General features: G+C 32.0%; 1 protein-coding gene and 1 long non-coding RNA gene across 2 annotated transcripts; one reads left to right on the forward strand and one right to left on the reverse strand.

The window, feature by feature from the left end:
* Nucleotides 1-7188: 7188 nt before the first annotated feature.
* Nucleotides 7189-9210, forward strand: LOC134710090 (uncharacterized). The gene is made up of 2 exons (XR_010106092.1): nt 7189-7304; nt 8933-9210. It is a non-coding gene; the product is annotated as an uncharacterized LOC134710090 (long non-coding RNA).
* Nucleotides 9211-9274: 64 nt separating this feature from the next.
* On the reverse strand, nt 9275-15007 carry LOC134710082 (doublesex- and mab-3-related transcription factor dmd-4-like). The gene is made up of 3 exons (XM_063570268.1): nt 14792-15007; nt 11289-11425; nt 9275-10093 (listed from the first exon to the last, which is right to left on the reverse strand). The coding sequence occupies exons 1-3, from the start codon at nt 14989-14991 to the stop codon at nt 9471-9473; spliced, it is 960 nt and encodes a 319-aa protein (XP_063426338.1). The 5' UTR covers nt 14992-15007; the 3' UTR covers nt 9275-9470.
* Nucleotides 15008-15431: the final 424 nt, after the last annotated feature.

Consider the following 15431-nt stretch of genomic DNA (forward strand, 5'->3'; position numbering starts at 1 on the left):
CATGTCTCGACTCATATTTGATATTTTGTAAATTGTTTTGTTATGTATAATTAGGCTGTTAGTTTTTTCGTTTGAATTGTTTACATTTTCATGTCGGGCCTTTTATAGACGACTTTACAGTATCAGGTTTTTGTCATTTTTGAAGGCCTTACGATTGTCTATAATTGATTACATCCACTTCATATTTTAACCCCGTAGGATAGTTGCCTTATTGGCAATCACATTCCATCTCTTCGTTTTTATATAATATACCTGTCTTCTAAACTCGTGTTTTCATGAACAAGCATGAAATATTTGCCACTGGGTGTTAAAATTAGCAACATACAATCAATCAATTGAACTAAATTTGTGTTGAATAAGAGCCATTTTATATTTATCTATTTCTTCGGGTGGTGGACAGAAGAATTTCATATATGAAAATGGTTGCCTGGTAAGAGCTGAAAAATAGGAATGATTAGCGACAGATTGAAATGAATAATAATGCCTTCCCTTCCCTTCCCTTCCCTATCCTTCATTTATAAATTTGAACTGACCACCACGGAAGAGCCCATTAGTGTTGAAGGTAGCATTAAACACTAATCAATCAAAAACCCCTTCCCTAGAATATCAAATAATTGTCCTTTAACAGTTATTGTCCGTGTAGTTCTTATATTTATCCAGCTTATCGTCCTACTGTCATACCATAAAAAACGTTTATAAAACAGCTCACATTCTAATATATCTGCATTCATAAATTTATTAATTTCAATTAGAAAAAAACGACGCCAGGTTTGTTATGTACCTCTGCCGTCTAGATAACCTATCAAAAAAGAAGAGGTAAAAGAGAGCCAGAAGATCTTTCTAATGCAAAAATAACAGAAATGCACTTCTTCTGGCTCACTTCCGAAGAACAAAATAAACACAAAAAACGACCCATTAATATGTTTTTAGAAACGCCTTGCCCCTACAGTACCTTTTTTTCCAAAAAAAAAAATGGCATTATCAAATGTATAAACAAAACATAGAAAAGGGAGGGACCAAACCTATAGATAACATAATAAAGAAATGATGAAATATGCAGCATAAGTTGATTGATTTTTTGTTACCTTATGTCCAGTGGCAAATATGTCACGCATATTAAGGACAAATATAATAGAGATCACAGGATAAAGAATAGAGTGAAATGGAAAAAACTAAAAGATATAGAATTATAGAAACGATATTTGATCTGAAACCCTCCCCTCACACCCACACACATCACCATTACTCCCAATACTCGCATATATATATATCTATAGAAATATCTAAATTTGAACCTCCCCCCCCCCCCCCCCCCTAAGACTCCGAGGTTTTTTATCCGCCCCTGTCATATGTGTCTTATTATATACATTTCGTACGGGTCTAGATAATAGCTTCACGTACAATCATATAATTTGTTGGATACCTAATTATATTATATACTGCATCACAAAATAAACTTGTATTACCCCCCTCCTTTCCCAATGCAGTATTGAAAAGTAAATTATTTAAAAGTCCTGAAGATAAAATATGTTATGAGATATGCTCTGCATACGTATCTAAGCAATGGCATAAAGTAATTATTGAACTACTGAGGGGCTTGAAAAAAGTCTATTTAAGGGATTCGGAGATGAGAACAGTAAAAAAAGCTCAGCAACGAATTTTAAATGTAAAATGATTTGCGGCATAATACATGAGAACACATATTATAGATACTAGTATTATTAAATATGAAGTTCACGCTTCATACATGTAGTGAATTCCTATGTCACAGGACTATTGTTGTAACATGGGTTAGTAACTGGTTCAAATTTATCCTGAATTGTCTTAATAAAAGAACTAGTTCCGGAGTATAACAGCTTATGTCTCTACTTGTCACGGGGTCTCTGGTTTTGCTGTTGTAATTAGGTGATTTGTTTTTTCTTCATGTAGCAAAAGAAGAGGTGGCTTAGTTCAAATAATTATAACGTCCTGGAAGGCTTTCTTTTATTTTTTCATGCTTGCCCTCCTGCAACTTCTCTGAGGATCAAGAAAAGTTAAAAAAAAAAAATACATGTAGCACAAAAGAACGTCATAAAAACATGTATCTGGACTTAGAGGGAAAAAAAGGGGGGGGGGGCTGCCTTGTATATATATATATATTTTTATTTCAATGTGTAGACTGTAGGAGAGTTTCTTCAGAAAGGGTTTTTATTAAAGATGTTTTTGCAATGCACGCTTGCATCTGTTTATATCCATCAACAGTTGATGACGTGTGTCAAATTAATTATTATTACTTGTCACCACAGGCACTTGTTTCTATCCATTTGAAGACCCACTATCAATGTTACTCGTATAAAATATACGTTGATAGTGGGTCTTCCAGTGGATAGAAACAAGTGCATGTGCTTGTCACTCGCATTTTTGGCTCTACCTGGCCATTATTGGCATTAATTGCCAGTGCACGAACTCGCACAATCGCCAGATTTAGTTAGAGGGGCGATATTCTGAAGCAAATGCAAATGATTTGTTATACCAATTGAATAAAAATTATTGCATTTGAATGAAAATTATACCATTTGAATGAAAAATTATAGCATTTGAATAAAAAAAAATTGCGTTAAAATGAAAAAATCTACCATTTAAATGAAAAATTATACCATTTAAATGAAAAATTATACCATTTGAATATAAAATATTGCATCTAAATGAAAAAATATACCAGTCAAATGAAAAAATATTGCATTTAAATGAAGAAATATACAAATTAAATATAAAATATTGCATTTAAATGAAAAATATCGAATTTTTGCAACCAATACCATGCCATATTTGGTCACGGTTACAGTGAAGTAAATATAAATTCGTACTTGTTGAATTGCTACATAATTGTATTCTCCGTGTTCATTTTTTAGCATATATAATAAAGAGCCATATTTGCGATAGTAACTTTGCAACTTACGACAGGCCTCGAGCAGTCGTAAGACTACAACAATATTTACAATATCTCATGAATACAAGTTACAACTTACGATATCGTAAACCTTACCTTACGACAGTCGTAGAGTTACGATAGTTTTGTGAATACGGGACCTGGTCATAAAATATCTCAATTATCTACTAATTATAAAATAAAGAAAATGTGGTATGATTGAAATGAGACAACTCTCTACAAGAGACCAAAATGACACAGAAATTAACAACAGTTACTATAGGTCACCGTACGGCCTTCAACAACGAGCAAAGTCCATAACGCTTAGTCAGCTATAAAAGGTCCCGAAATGACAATGTAAAACAATTCAAACGAGAAAACTAACGGCCTTACTTATGTAAAAAAATGAACGAAAAATAAATATGTAACAGGTAAACAGACGACAACCGCTGAATTACAGGCTCCTGACTTGGGACAGACACATACATACATGTGTAATAAATGGAAACATGCGATAAATGTCAATGAGAATTAACCAGAAAAAGAAAGGTTCCGAGTTCGTTAAATTTTGCATGTGTCCCTTTTCACAAAAGAAATACATGTTTACGTCTTGTTTAAGTTACTGGGTGCTTTTCTGAATAAAAACAACCATAGACGATGTAAGAGATAGTGTTTCAGTGTGCATGCTCTCATGTCATATTTTTGCCCTAAGACCATGTTTACCATTGATGTCATCGCAACGATAAGGCATTATTTGTTTCTGCGCAATTATCAAACGGATTTTAATGAATGTGTGAAGGTTACTGGCGAAGTTTTCTATAAATAAACAATTTTGGTTTCTTTTATGTAAATAATTATATGTTCTATGTGATAAAGAATATCAATATAAAGAGGTAGGTTTTTAAGTGTTATTTTTTACGTATAGGATATCAAATTGCACTTAAAATGTGCTAATTTTTAATAGTTAAACAACTGCACAAAAGCGATAGCCTAAATAAGCAAAACACGAAGATTCTATGCTCCGTGTTGAAGACCGTACCTTGACCTATTATGGTTTACTTTTACAAATTATGACTTGGATTGAGAGTTTTCCCATTGGCACTTACAACACATACATCTGTGGATTTAAAACATATTAGGGCAGTAGCTTGTTCCATTCTTTAGTGTTTCGTCTAACTGTAGAGTTAAACTTTTGATGTATCGTCTTTGTTTGTGAACACTATAGAAAATGGTGCTCTGTCACTTTCACCATGAAGTGTCAAAGATATGCTTCTGATTTGTTCGGATGTATTTTGTATTGAACTTATAAGAAGAGGTGGTAGTCTCTCCATTCTAAACAAATCACATGAAACTAATAGGAGTGGATGCACCAAATTTCGAGTGCCTCGAGCTCATTTGACACGCAACAGTTAAATCAATAGCCACTGTATTGTCTGTATATGTGAAAGCCTACATCTGCTTATTTGTCTATGTATAGACAAAAGATATAGAATCATATTCAAAACAGTGTGGTCCTGGCCATTGATTGACGACCTTAATTATCCCATTGACTGGGACAGATTAGGTGAACGTTTGTCTGTAACGACCATTGCTCACTTCTTACTTATATTTATAGAATTTAAACTGTGGGGTCACCAAAGGTTCTAAACGCCTTTAATAATAAAATAATTCGAAAAATTATTCAGGAATAACCTTTATGTTTTAATTTATATTATTAATATAAATCAACACATCGTATTATTCCGGATTCGTTTTTCGAATTGCTTTATTTAGGTGTTGAGAACCTTTGGTGACCCCACAAATTCAGTGTCTTTAACAAGTACATATAGTGAGCAGTGATTGTTACCGACAAACGTTCACCTAATCTGTCCCAGTCAATGTGATAACTTAGGTCGTCAATCAATGGCCAGGACCACACTGTTTTGAATATGATTCTATGTGTGCGTATTTCCGTTTTTAGCAAGTTACTACTCCACTACGTAGAAGCTACATTCGACACTATGAATGCAAGTTTTCCTGCCATAAGTCTTTGGTTCTCTTAGGGCAGACTAGCATCCTCCACTTACATAAAATGACTATAATGATATTGCTAAGAGAGCGTTTAACACCAACAATTAATTCATTAATTAGTTTAACTCTAGTTTACATTATATTTGTTGTTCAACTCCTTAAAGTCGTACTTTTTGTGCTGACATGAATTGTCATTGGCATGCTTATATTTATCAATTTAAAACTGTTTACCAAATTTAGATTTTTTTTAAAACTAAGATTTTCTACATCAGGCATAGATAACCTTAGCTGTATTTGGCAAAACTTTTTGGAATTTTGGTCCTCAATGCTCTTCAAATTCGTACTTTATTTGGCCTTTTTAACTTTTTTTAGATTCGAGCGTCACTGATGAGTCTTTTGTGAAATGCGCTTCTGGCGTATATACAAGATTTAGTCCTGGTATCTATGATGTGTTTATTGTATAAATTATATCTGTGTAATTTTTTTAATTACTTTTCAGCTTAATATGAAACTCGCCGTAATGATCGTCTGTTTGGTTATTTTGAACATGTGTGAAGACACAATATGCGCTACTGACCAATGTACCTTAGACTGCATACTTGGTTCCAGTGCCTGTATCGGCGGTTGTGCTGGACAAGACATATTTCAGATGCTGTCTTGTCATTCAAACTGCAAAACTCAATGCATATTATGTACCATCAAGTGCCCTAACCGTGCAGGAACAGCTTGTCAGTTTTAACTTTAAATTAAAGTTTATTATTTTTTTTACAAATGTTGCAAAAAGTATTTCTAGTTCATTTAATTATGTGCATGTCAGTTTGATAAACAATTAATACAATTGAGATTAAAATGGGATTTGTGTCAAAGAGACAACAACCCGACCAAAGAGCAAAAAACAACCGAAGGCCACCAATGTGTCTTCAACACAGTGAGAAAATGACGCACCCGAGACGTGCTTCGGTTGTCCCCTGAACAAATTTACTGTGTACTTGCTCAATAATGGAGGCCATACTAAACTCCTAAACATATAAATGAATTACAATTAAACACCATGCAATATTAACTAAGGCCAAAGGCTACTGTATTGTTTGCATTAAGTAAGGCGACATTAGTTTGTCAGGTTCAAATCTTGTAAATCAAGCTAAAAGGGACACATTAAGGTAAGTCAAAACACACAATAATTGAGGGATCACATGACGTTATAAAATATCATATCATCTAGCTTTTATAAGATATCAGATATAATCTAGCTTTTATAAGATATCAGATATAATCTAGCTTTTATAAGATTTCTGATAAATTCCACAAGGTATCTAACATATCTTATAAATATAATTATAAATATTTATAAGATTTCATTTTGTTTATAAGAAATTGGATATAATTCTAAGATATCTTGTAAAGTATATTAGACTGAAGAAAGAATAGTTAAACGGCTTCCCATATGCATCAACCGACATCCGACATGCAAATTGCAAAACTGCTTTGATGTTGAGTTGATGCAAAATTGAACTGTCCATAAGTGGCACTTTGCAACCATTTTGCAATATTGCAAGCATGTCCAAAACGCTGAAGTGGAGGACACCTTCCTTTTTTGCCAAAAAAGTATGTGCTATAGATGGCTTAAAGACGAAACAAAAACAAAAAATATCTAATTATTTCAATGTTACCCGTTTCCAAATCAAATAAGTTTACAAATACATCAAAACAACGATTATCGAGAGGTATCATGACGAAAAAGTAATAGATAGTATTGTAGTGTTCTTTTTTATGTTCTCTTGTCAAGTTCAAGACCTAATTTAGAGCTAGGTCACACACCGAAAGAATGACTAATAGATAGCGTTGTAGTGTATATAGATATAAGAAGATGTCGTATCAGTGCCAATGAGACAACTCTACATTCTCTCCAAGTTATCATGTCAAGTTCAAGACCTATTTTGGACGCAAAACCTCGATTCAAACAATTCAAACGAGAAAATAAACGGCCTAATGTATGTACAAAAAATGAACGAAATACAAATATGCAACACATCAACAAACGACAACTACTTGACATAGGACAGGCACATACATACAGAATGTGGCGGGGTTAAAATGTCTTGTGATGTTTTGACCCTTAGGCAATATTTAACTTCTAATAATCAAAACTATCAGAAATAATTGTTATCTGTGACATTAGAAATATTCAGTCGTAATTTGTGTAGGACTTTGGTGACATTTTCTGTGTAGGTGTGGTATTGACCTTTTGCCCTTCAGTTGTTATTGTAAAATCTTTAATTGCCAAAGGCAAAGGTTTGATATTACATAACTTCAAATCCGTTTTTTTTTGCGTATACATTATCTATATTTTCTAAACTGTAGTGAAATTTACTTGTATTCTCAAGAGGTAAGCTATAGAAAATGTTATGGGTATAATTTGGGGGCATTTCATCCTACAGAAAAAGTAACAAGAGGCTGTGTCGCTCACCTGATATTTTTTTTAATTGATGCATGAAATAATGCAACAATAATACTACTCATTAAAAGGAATCTGTGTGGATCAAGTTTGATTTTTAAATGCATTCATCCCAATTATCATTTTAAGTTTTCAAGGTTAAAACACAAATATTTCAAATATACCGTGCTGCTGAAAAGAGACAGTGAGTAGATCTCAACATTCTGAATATTTTTGTCCCCGTTAGATTTTTCTACTCATAGCAGTTTACAAGATAATAGACACAACTTGCATTTTACTTCCATACTTACTTTAAGCTACGGCGGCCATATTGGTTGCAATCGAACCAATATGGCCGCCGTAGCTAAAAGTAGAATAGAGAAATAAAATGCAAGTTGTGTCATCGAACACATTTTCTTAACTAGAAGCCTAAAATTAAGATTGACTAAAAAAAAAAAGAGCAAAAACTTCGTAAAAAGGGGTCAATTGACAATCTTGGATATTTTGACTTATTCATAGATCGCACTTGTAAACATTTTTTACTGTTTACAGTTTATCTTTATCTATAATAACAATCACAATAACCAAAAACTGCAAAATTTCCTTCAATTTAAGAGACAGCAACCCAACAACTGGTTGTCTGATTCGTCTCAAAATTTGAGAACAGATAGATCTAAACCTGATGAAGATTTTTACCCTAGTCATATTTGTTCTAAATGCTTGTAAGCTAAATATAAGCCAAAAACTGCATATTATCCCTATATCCTATTTTAAGCCGTTGGTTGGCAGACAGGATTACCGGCAACATTTTTAATTACATTGTAGTTCCCCCATGATGATTGTGGCAAAGTTTGGTTGAACGTGTATACATGTATATGTAGTTTCAGAGGAGACGTTTGTGGTAAAAGTTTACATAAATTGACAAAAATTGTTAAATGATTGTAAATGGCAATTACTCCTTTAGGGGTCAATTGACAATTTTGGTCATGATAACTTATTTGTACAGTAGATCTTACCTTGCTGAACATTATTTCTGCTTACAGTTTATCCCTATCTATAATAATATTCAAGATAATAACCAAAAAAAAGCAAAATTTCTTTAAAATTACTAATTTAGGAGCAACAATCCAACAACAGGTCATCTGATTCGTCGGAAAATTTCAGGGCAGAAAAATCTTAACGTGATTTTTTTTTCTTTTTTTTTTATCTCTGCTTGAGTTTTAGTCATGACAACCATATTGATTGTGGCCAAGTTTGGTTAAATTTGGCACTGTAGTTTTAGAGAAGATTTCTGTAAAAGTTAACGGACGACGAACGCCAAGTGATTAGAAAAGCTCATTTAGCCTTTCATGCCAGGCGAAAGAAAAATTTACACCGAGTTGGGGAGTGTACTATAAAATTGAATCATTTATAATTACTTTGGATCACAAAGTAAACTTTATTTAGAGTACAAGAAAATTTATAACCTTAAAGTAAACAAGCCATTTATTTATGAAAAAAACACCATAAAATTATGCATATTTTTTTTTAATTTGAAGTTTCATATGACTCTCAGAATTATTTTAATTTGATATTTTCAGCTTATTATGAAAATCGCCTTTACAATCTTTTGTATGGTCGTTTTGAGCTTATTTGGAGACACAGCATGCGCTACTGACCAATGCATCAGAAATTGTATAGATAGTTCCAGTAGCTGTATCAGAGGTTGTGGTGGAAAATTTATTTTCCAGATGTTGTCATGTCATTCAAGTTGCAAAACGCAATGTGTACAATGTACCGTCAAGTGCCCTAACAGTTCAGGAAAAACTTGTAAATTTTAAGTCATAAATAAAAAAAAATATCGTTTCGTGTTGTAATAGTTTTTTTTATGTATATTTCTTATTTTCAATAATCGAGAATTCAAATGGTAACACGCAGTCAATAATCTCGTATTCTAATGTTAAGACGTAGTCAATAATTTAGTATTCACATGTGAACACGTTGTCAATTATCCGTAGTATTGACATGTAAACACGTAGTCAATAGTCGATTATTCAAATGTGAACACGTAGTCAATAATCGATTATTCAAATATGAACCCGTAGTAAAACCCTTTGACACTTTTATAAGTAACTGTTTTTAATTTTCGCCAATTATTGAAGCAATAGAAAATTTCAAATCACCAGTTTTCGATTTCAGCTTTTCAGTTTTTAAATAATCCAAGTTTAATCTGCGATTAAAATTAGAATTGTCAAAACATTCCTCTTTTTTAACAGACAGGTTGGCATATCTTGTAAAAGCTCCAAATTTTAAGCTGTAAATAGCACCGTCAGACTGTTCCGGAACTCCATCTTTTCCTGTAAATAGATTGTTATCAAAAGGTAAAATATATGCGTTGATATTCTTGATACTACTACGGATGTCTGTATGTTCTTGTTGTCTTAAATTTGTAAGTTGTAAGTGATGTATTGCAGTATCCAAGTCTCCATGACAACTCTGTAATACCAATTCTAAAATGTTTGAATTGCTCCAAGGAAACATACGACGAAGAATACTGATCTTTGATGGAAATACTTTAATGAAATTCAAACTTGAATCATTTCTTTTTGTATCCATTGGCTCAGTGAATTTTGTTATTACTCCAACCGAAGCTGAATCCAAATCTTTATCAGCAAAGCAACGTCGTCTTCTTATTCGTTCATCTAGTAGTATTTTGTCGTTGTTTTTCGTGGGATTTGTTTGAAAAATTCTTGGATTAATATCTGAAATGAAAGTAAAAAATAAAATAAAGTACTTTGTAACTTTTCCGTACCTATCGTCTCTTTTGTTCATACTTCCCTTTGCTTTTTCAATATTTATTGACATTTTTCCTAGTATAATATTAGAATATTCCACAAATGAATTTATTTTATGTTAATACGGAATATAACTTAATTTCCCACATATGAACAGATATATATATAACAGTTTATAATTCATCAAAATAAATTTTACCACAAAACCTATACTAAAAAGTATTCTGCACTTTAACTAATCTCCAGACTTTATATTCCTAGAATGTGTTACTCTTAAGATTCCCACTTTACGTCATTCTTTATTTATTACAGTAGTATACAATACGATTAAAAGAAAGCAAATAAAGATGACTGGTGCCACCCAGTTTTAGCATATAATAATTAAAAGGTAAAAGTAAAATTATTTTCTGAAGTCCTTTTTACTAGAAAAAAATCAATAGTGAAAAAATGATTGGCTATTGGTTTAAAAATAGCCAGAAATGTGCGAAGAACTTTGGATTCTTCGCACATTTTCGGCCTAAAATAAAGTAAGTAGTGTTCTTCATACATTATGGCATACTATTTCGAAAATTTCCGGAACACTAAAATATCCTTTAAATGCATTTTTCTATCAAAAAAGGCAGCTGCACCATGATCATTGTAGTTTTAATAACACACACAGGTTTTACCGGATTTCTTATCACATAAGCAACACGACGCCGGGTGCCACATGTGGAGCAGGATCTGCTTACCCTTCCGGAGCACCTGAGATCAACCCTAGTTTTTTTTGGGGGGGGGGGGTTCGTGTTGTTTATTCTTTAGATTTATGTTTTGACATGTGTACTGTTGTGTTTGTCTTTTTCATTTTTAGCCATTGCGTTGTCAGTTTATTTTAGATTTATGAGTTTGACTGTCCCTTTGGTATCTTTCGTCCCTCTTTTAGAATTTCCGAGTTTGATACTTTTTTCATCGGATTTTTTAAGGGAAAACCAAGAACCCTAAATCAAAAAGCTTCTTCATTATTGAAGGTCACACGATGATCTATAGATGGAATTTGGTCTTTTGTGGAGAGTTGTCTCATTTGCAGTCCTAACACATGTTCTTACTTTAATACCATTGTTGCCTATGTAAATAATCATTTCATTTTAACTTTATGGAAACATCAATTATTCCACCAACATACTTGAAATTATGTCACGTGATACAACACGTTGTTGCAGATGCCGTAGGCTTCTGTGTATCATCCTCCTTTCTTGAAGCACACGTGTAGCATTCACAACTTTCTGTGTTACTCTTTTTGGAGACTCTGTCGACTGGTGCCTGCAGTGAATATATAAAGCTTCTAAAAGTTGTGCGATTTATCATTTATTATATTTAGTGTTTCCTTTTGTCTACGTCGAAATGAATTGTACAGAAATAGAAAAAAGACAGTTTAGTTTTAAAAGGTAATGCATGCTTTCCTAAAAATGATCCGTTAGTTGATCTATCTTTCTATGTCTATTACTTTGTCATTATCTACCAATCAATGTATTTGATGAATTTTAATCAGGGAAAATATTAAAAACTAAAAAACAATTGATACGTATATTTTAGTAACCATGACTGTACTCCCACCATGATAAACTTGAGTATAGCCTCACTTTTTACTTTATAAGTAAGAATTCAGATAATACTTATTTCTTTCGACGTATATTTTTTTTGCTGTATGTTCTTTTGAATCAACTCTAGTTGTACTATGGACCTTTAGACAAATGTCCGCATTCACAGCATCATATGATGTATAAACACTTGTCCATTGTTGAGGACCGTAATCGTATAGAAAACCCCTAGATTTTCTTTTAACGTATTTCTAATTGATACATCCCGAAAATCTCATCTTATATAGCGAGGTATTTCATGCGACTACGGTACCGATGTATATTGTACTTCCATTATTTCCAAATTTGACAGTATTGTACTTTTGGCGATATCTAAATCAATTGAAACTGGGCATGCAGATCTCTCCCTTGTGAACCTTCTACTTTGATAGTAAAATTTACTAATGTTGATAAACAGAAAGCCACAGAAACCATGTAAATAATAATAATTTATCTGTATCAATTATGTAATGCACGTACATGTAGGCAATCAATCATTTAGATACGATGTTCTCCATGACCTTGGTACATGTAAATATCAACAACATTTATAGATCATGAGAAAAATAACAACAATAAGTTTTAGAATTATTTTAGTTAATACATGCACTTAGTTGGATATATATGAAATGAGGCAGAAAACGAAAGAGACACACATTATTTTTTATTTAAACGATGGGAAAAGATACATTTCAAATAGCAATTACTTTATACTTATATCAACAGCATGAAAAACTTTTAAATTAGCCTCTAGAATGATACGGAATATACATATGGTCCCTTTTGGTTTTCTCCCGACATGCAGTAAAAATTTATATAAGAGGGTTGCCAGAGGGACATTAAAACTCATAGATCGAAAACAGACTGACAGTAAATGTGAGCGTCTGTTTGGTTGTGCTGGATGTTTAAATACGCAGCCACGCACAGGTTTGTAAAATTAAGGAGCTAGCGTAGCAAAGTATTAAGGTTCCACTAAAGTCAAAATATAGGACACTTCATAAACATCTAAACTTTGCCTGTATTTTTCAACCTATAATGAATAAAGTCATAAACTATGAAAACATATGTTCATTGAAACATACTTTACATATACACACTGTGTAAATTGTAAATAAACTTGAAATTGTTATGTTGTGGCCAAACCGGTTCTTGGGGTGAACACTAAATTTTCAAAAAAATCTGCAGGCCTGCAAGACGACTTAATTTGCTTAAAATTGGTATGGACGAATACTATTACACGTAATGCAGGGCAAGCCATTGTTGATTTTTTATAAAATGTATTGATTTTCGAGTTTCAGTTAATTTCATGTATCTAAGTGAACGAATATGGAAGGTACAATACAGAAATTGGAATTATAACATATGTATGTGACAAATCAGCATTAGCTTGCCCTGCATTACATGTTACAGTATTCATCCATACCAATTTTAAGCAAATTAAGTCGTCTTGCAGGCCTGCAGATTTTTTTGAAAATTTAGTGTTTACCCCAAGAACCGGTTTGGCCACAACATAACAATTTCAAGTTTATTTACAATTTACACTGTGTGTATATGTAAAGTATGTTTAAATGAACATATGTTTTCATAGTTTATGACTTTATTCATAATAGGTTGAAAAATACAGGCAAAGTTTAGATGTTTATGAAGTGTCCTATATTTTGACTTTAGTGGAACCTTAAGTTTTACACTGCTTTCGGTCAAGGTACAATATTTTAAACCATCGGAGATGCTTTATAATGTTTGGAATATTGATAAAGAAAGACACAAATTGCATTTGCAGTTAACAAAGCAATCTGCATTAAATATCTACTTATTTTTTAAAGTAACGTATATATATTCATGTGCATTTACTAATTTGTAGCTTTAAAATACAACTTATATTACATACATGGTACAACACATTCTTATGTGATGTGACCACATATTTAAAGGAGAAAAAAACCACATAGTATACAATCTTAAATAATATATCGATGCAAAATGTAAGATATCAATCAAAAAAATAATAGACACACAAAAGAACTGTGATACGTAACACAATATATCAATATAAACATTAGTGAAAATGATACTAACAAATAGCAAAAGGGCGTGCTCGACTTTATTACTTCACAGAAATTGAATATAATATTTCATTGAAGATCTTACAAAATAATTAGATATAGCATGTTAAATTCCATAACACAAATAAATACGATTTGATTAGATGATAGGGAACACGTTTATTTGATCTTTGAAGTGTTTTAATATGTTCTATTTGGTATACAGTGTTTATACAATGATCTATAAATAAAGAATCAAAATTGAATAAATCTAAGGTATATGTTTCTTTATAAAAATAAGAAGATATGGTATGATAGCCAATGAGATAACTCTCAACAAAAGACCAAATAACATAGAAATGATTGTACTTATGTAATAAAATTAATACAATTGTTATTCATTTTGACTTCAAGACTTCGATTTTTTTTAAATTTTTTTTTAAAAGGTCAGAAAACAAACAACAATTCAAGAAACAACCTGAATATTGCTTGCCTCTGAAACTGCAAAATTACAAGTGTTTGCTGACCGATAACATATAAGGATACCATTTGTACCATGCATAGTTTTTAAAATATTTCCTCACATTCATATCTGAATAAAAAAGAGTGACGAAAGATACCGACAGTCAAACTCATAAATCGAAAATAAACTGAAAACGCCATGATGGCTTTTAAAATGAAAAAAGACAAACAGACAAACAACAGTACACATGACACAACATAGAAAACTAAAGAAAAAGCAACACGAACCCAATTCATAAATTTTGGCCTCCCGAGGAATAGGGAATATACATATGGTCCATTTTGGTTTTCTTCAGACATGCATTATAACATATAAAAGAGGGGCGAAAGATACCAGAGGGACATTCAAACTCATATATCAAAAATTTTGGTTATTTTTTTTAATCAATTACATTATATGATCATACGATTTCATCAAAACATTTCAGACAAAAGATCCAGCGATTAATTTTACTGTAACATTCAATAACTACGTTACTTCTTACCTTCGGAGGGCTACTTGTGCTGCCATCACTTTTTGTCGTTCAACCACTAATAGACAATTTGGACATTGACAATCTTTCCAACGACAAAATCGTTTGTGGCCTTTTAGGCAGGAGACGACGCCATGATTCCTACATCTAGCACACTTTGGTGTTCTGAGTGATTTTGATCCAAGTTTAGAGATTATTTTATTTCCTTCCATCTTAGGTGTAATGGCTACAACTAAAATATAAAGTATATTTATCATTATTCATTATATATAGTATTGTGTTCTGTAGGCATCACTTGTTTGTTAAAAAAACCCAATGAAAAAGGTTAAAATATATTTGTTTAAAAACTATTATAGTTAATATTTGCATATACTAAGTGTAATTTGAACCAGAAAATCCATAAAATAGTAGTGGTTGAATCAGTTACACCGCAAAATACCTGACATCGTTAAAATAAAGTATACGTATGTTCAAATCAAATTACATAATATATATATCAAAATATACAACCAAAAGTTTATTTTCATCACTGAACGTATAAGTGCAGCATACTAAAAAGAAATTTGCATTAAATACGCATTTGTAAATGTACTTTAAATTTGACATTAAACTTCGGATGGAATAAGACCTTCATTTGCTCTTAATGTAAACT

This window comes from Mytilus trossulus, chromosome 1 (assembly GCF_036588685.1).
Source record: "Mytilus trossulus isolate FHL-02 chromosome 1, PNRI_Mtr1.1.1.hap1, whole genome shotgun sequence".
Classification (NCBI taxonomy): domain Eukaryota; kingdom Metazoa; phylum Mollusca; class Bivalvia; order Mytilida; family Mytilidae; genus Mytilus; species Mytilus trossulus.

What these genes read in the sequence shown, in the direction of transcription:
- LOC134710082 (XM_063570268.1), bottom strand. Translation starts at nt 14,991, where the DNA reads ATGGAAGGAAATAAAATAATCTCTAAACTTGGATCAAAATCACTCAGA. An exon ending in GCACAAGTAGCCCTCCGAAG is followed by an intron (nt 11,426 to 14,791) that starts GTAAGAAGTAAC and finishes TATTCACTGCAG; the next exon opens with GCACCAGTCGACAGAGTCTC. An exon ending in ATCACGTGACATAATTTCAA is followed by an intron (nt 10,094 to 11,288) that starts GTATGTTGGTGG and finishes CTTTCATTTCAG; the next exon opens with ATATTAATCCAAGAATTTTT.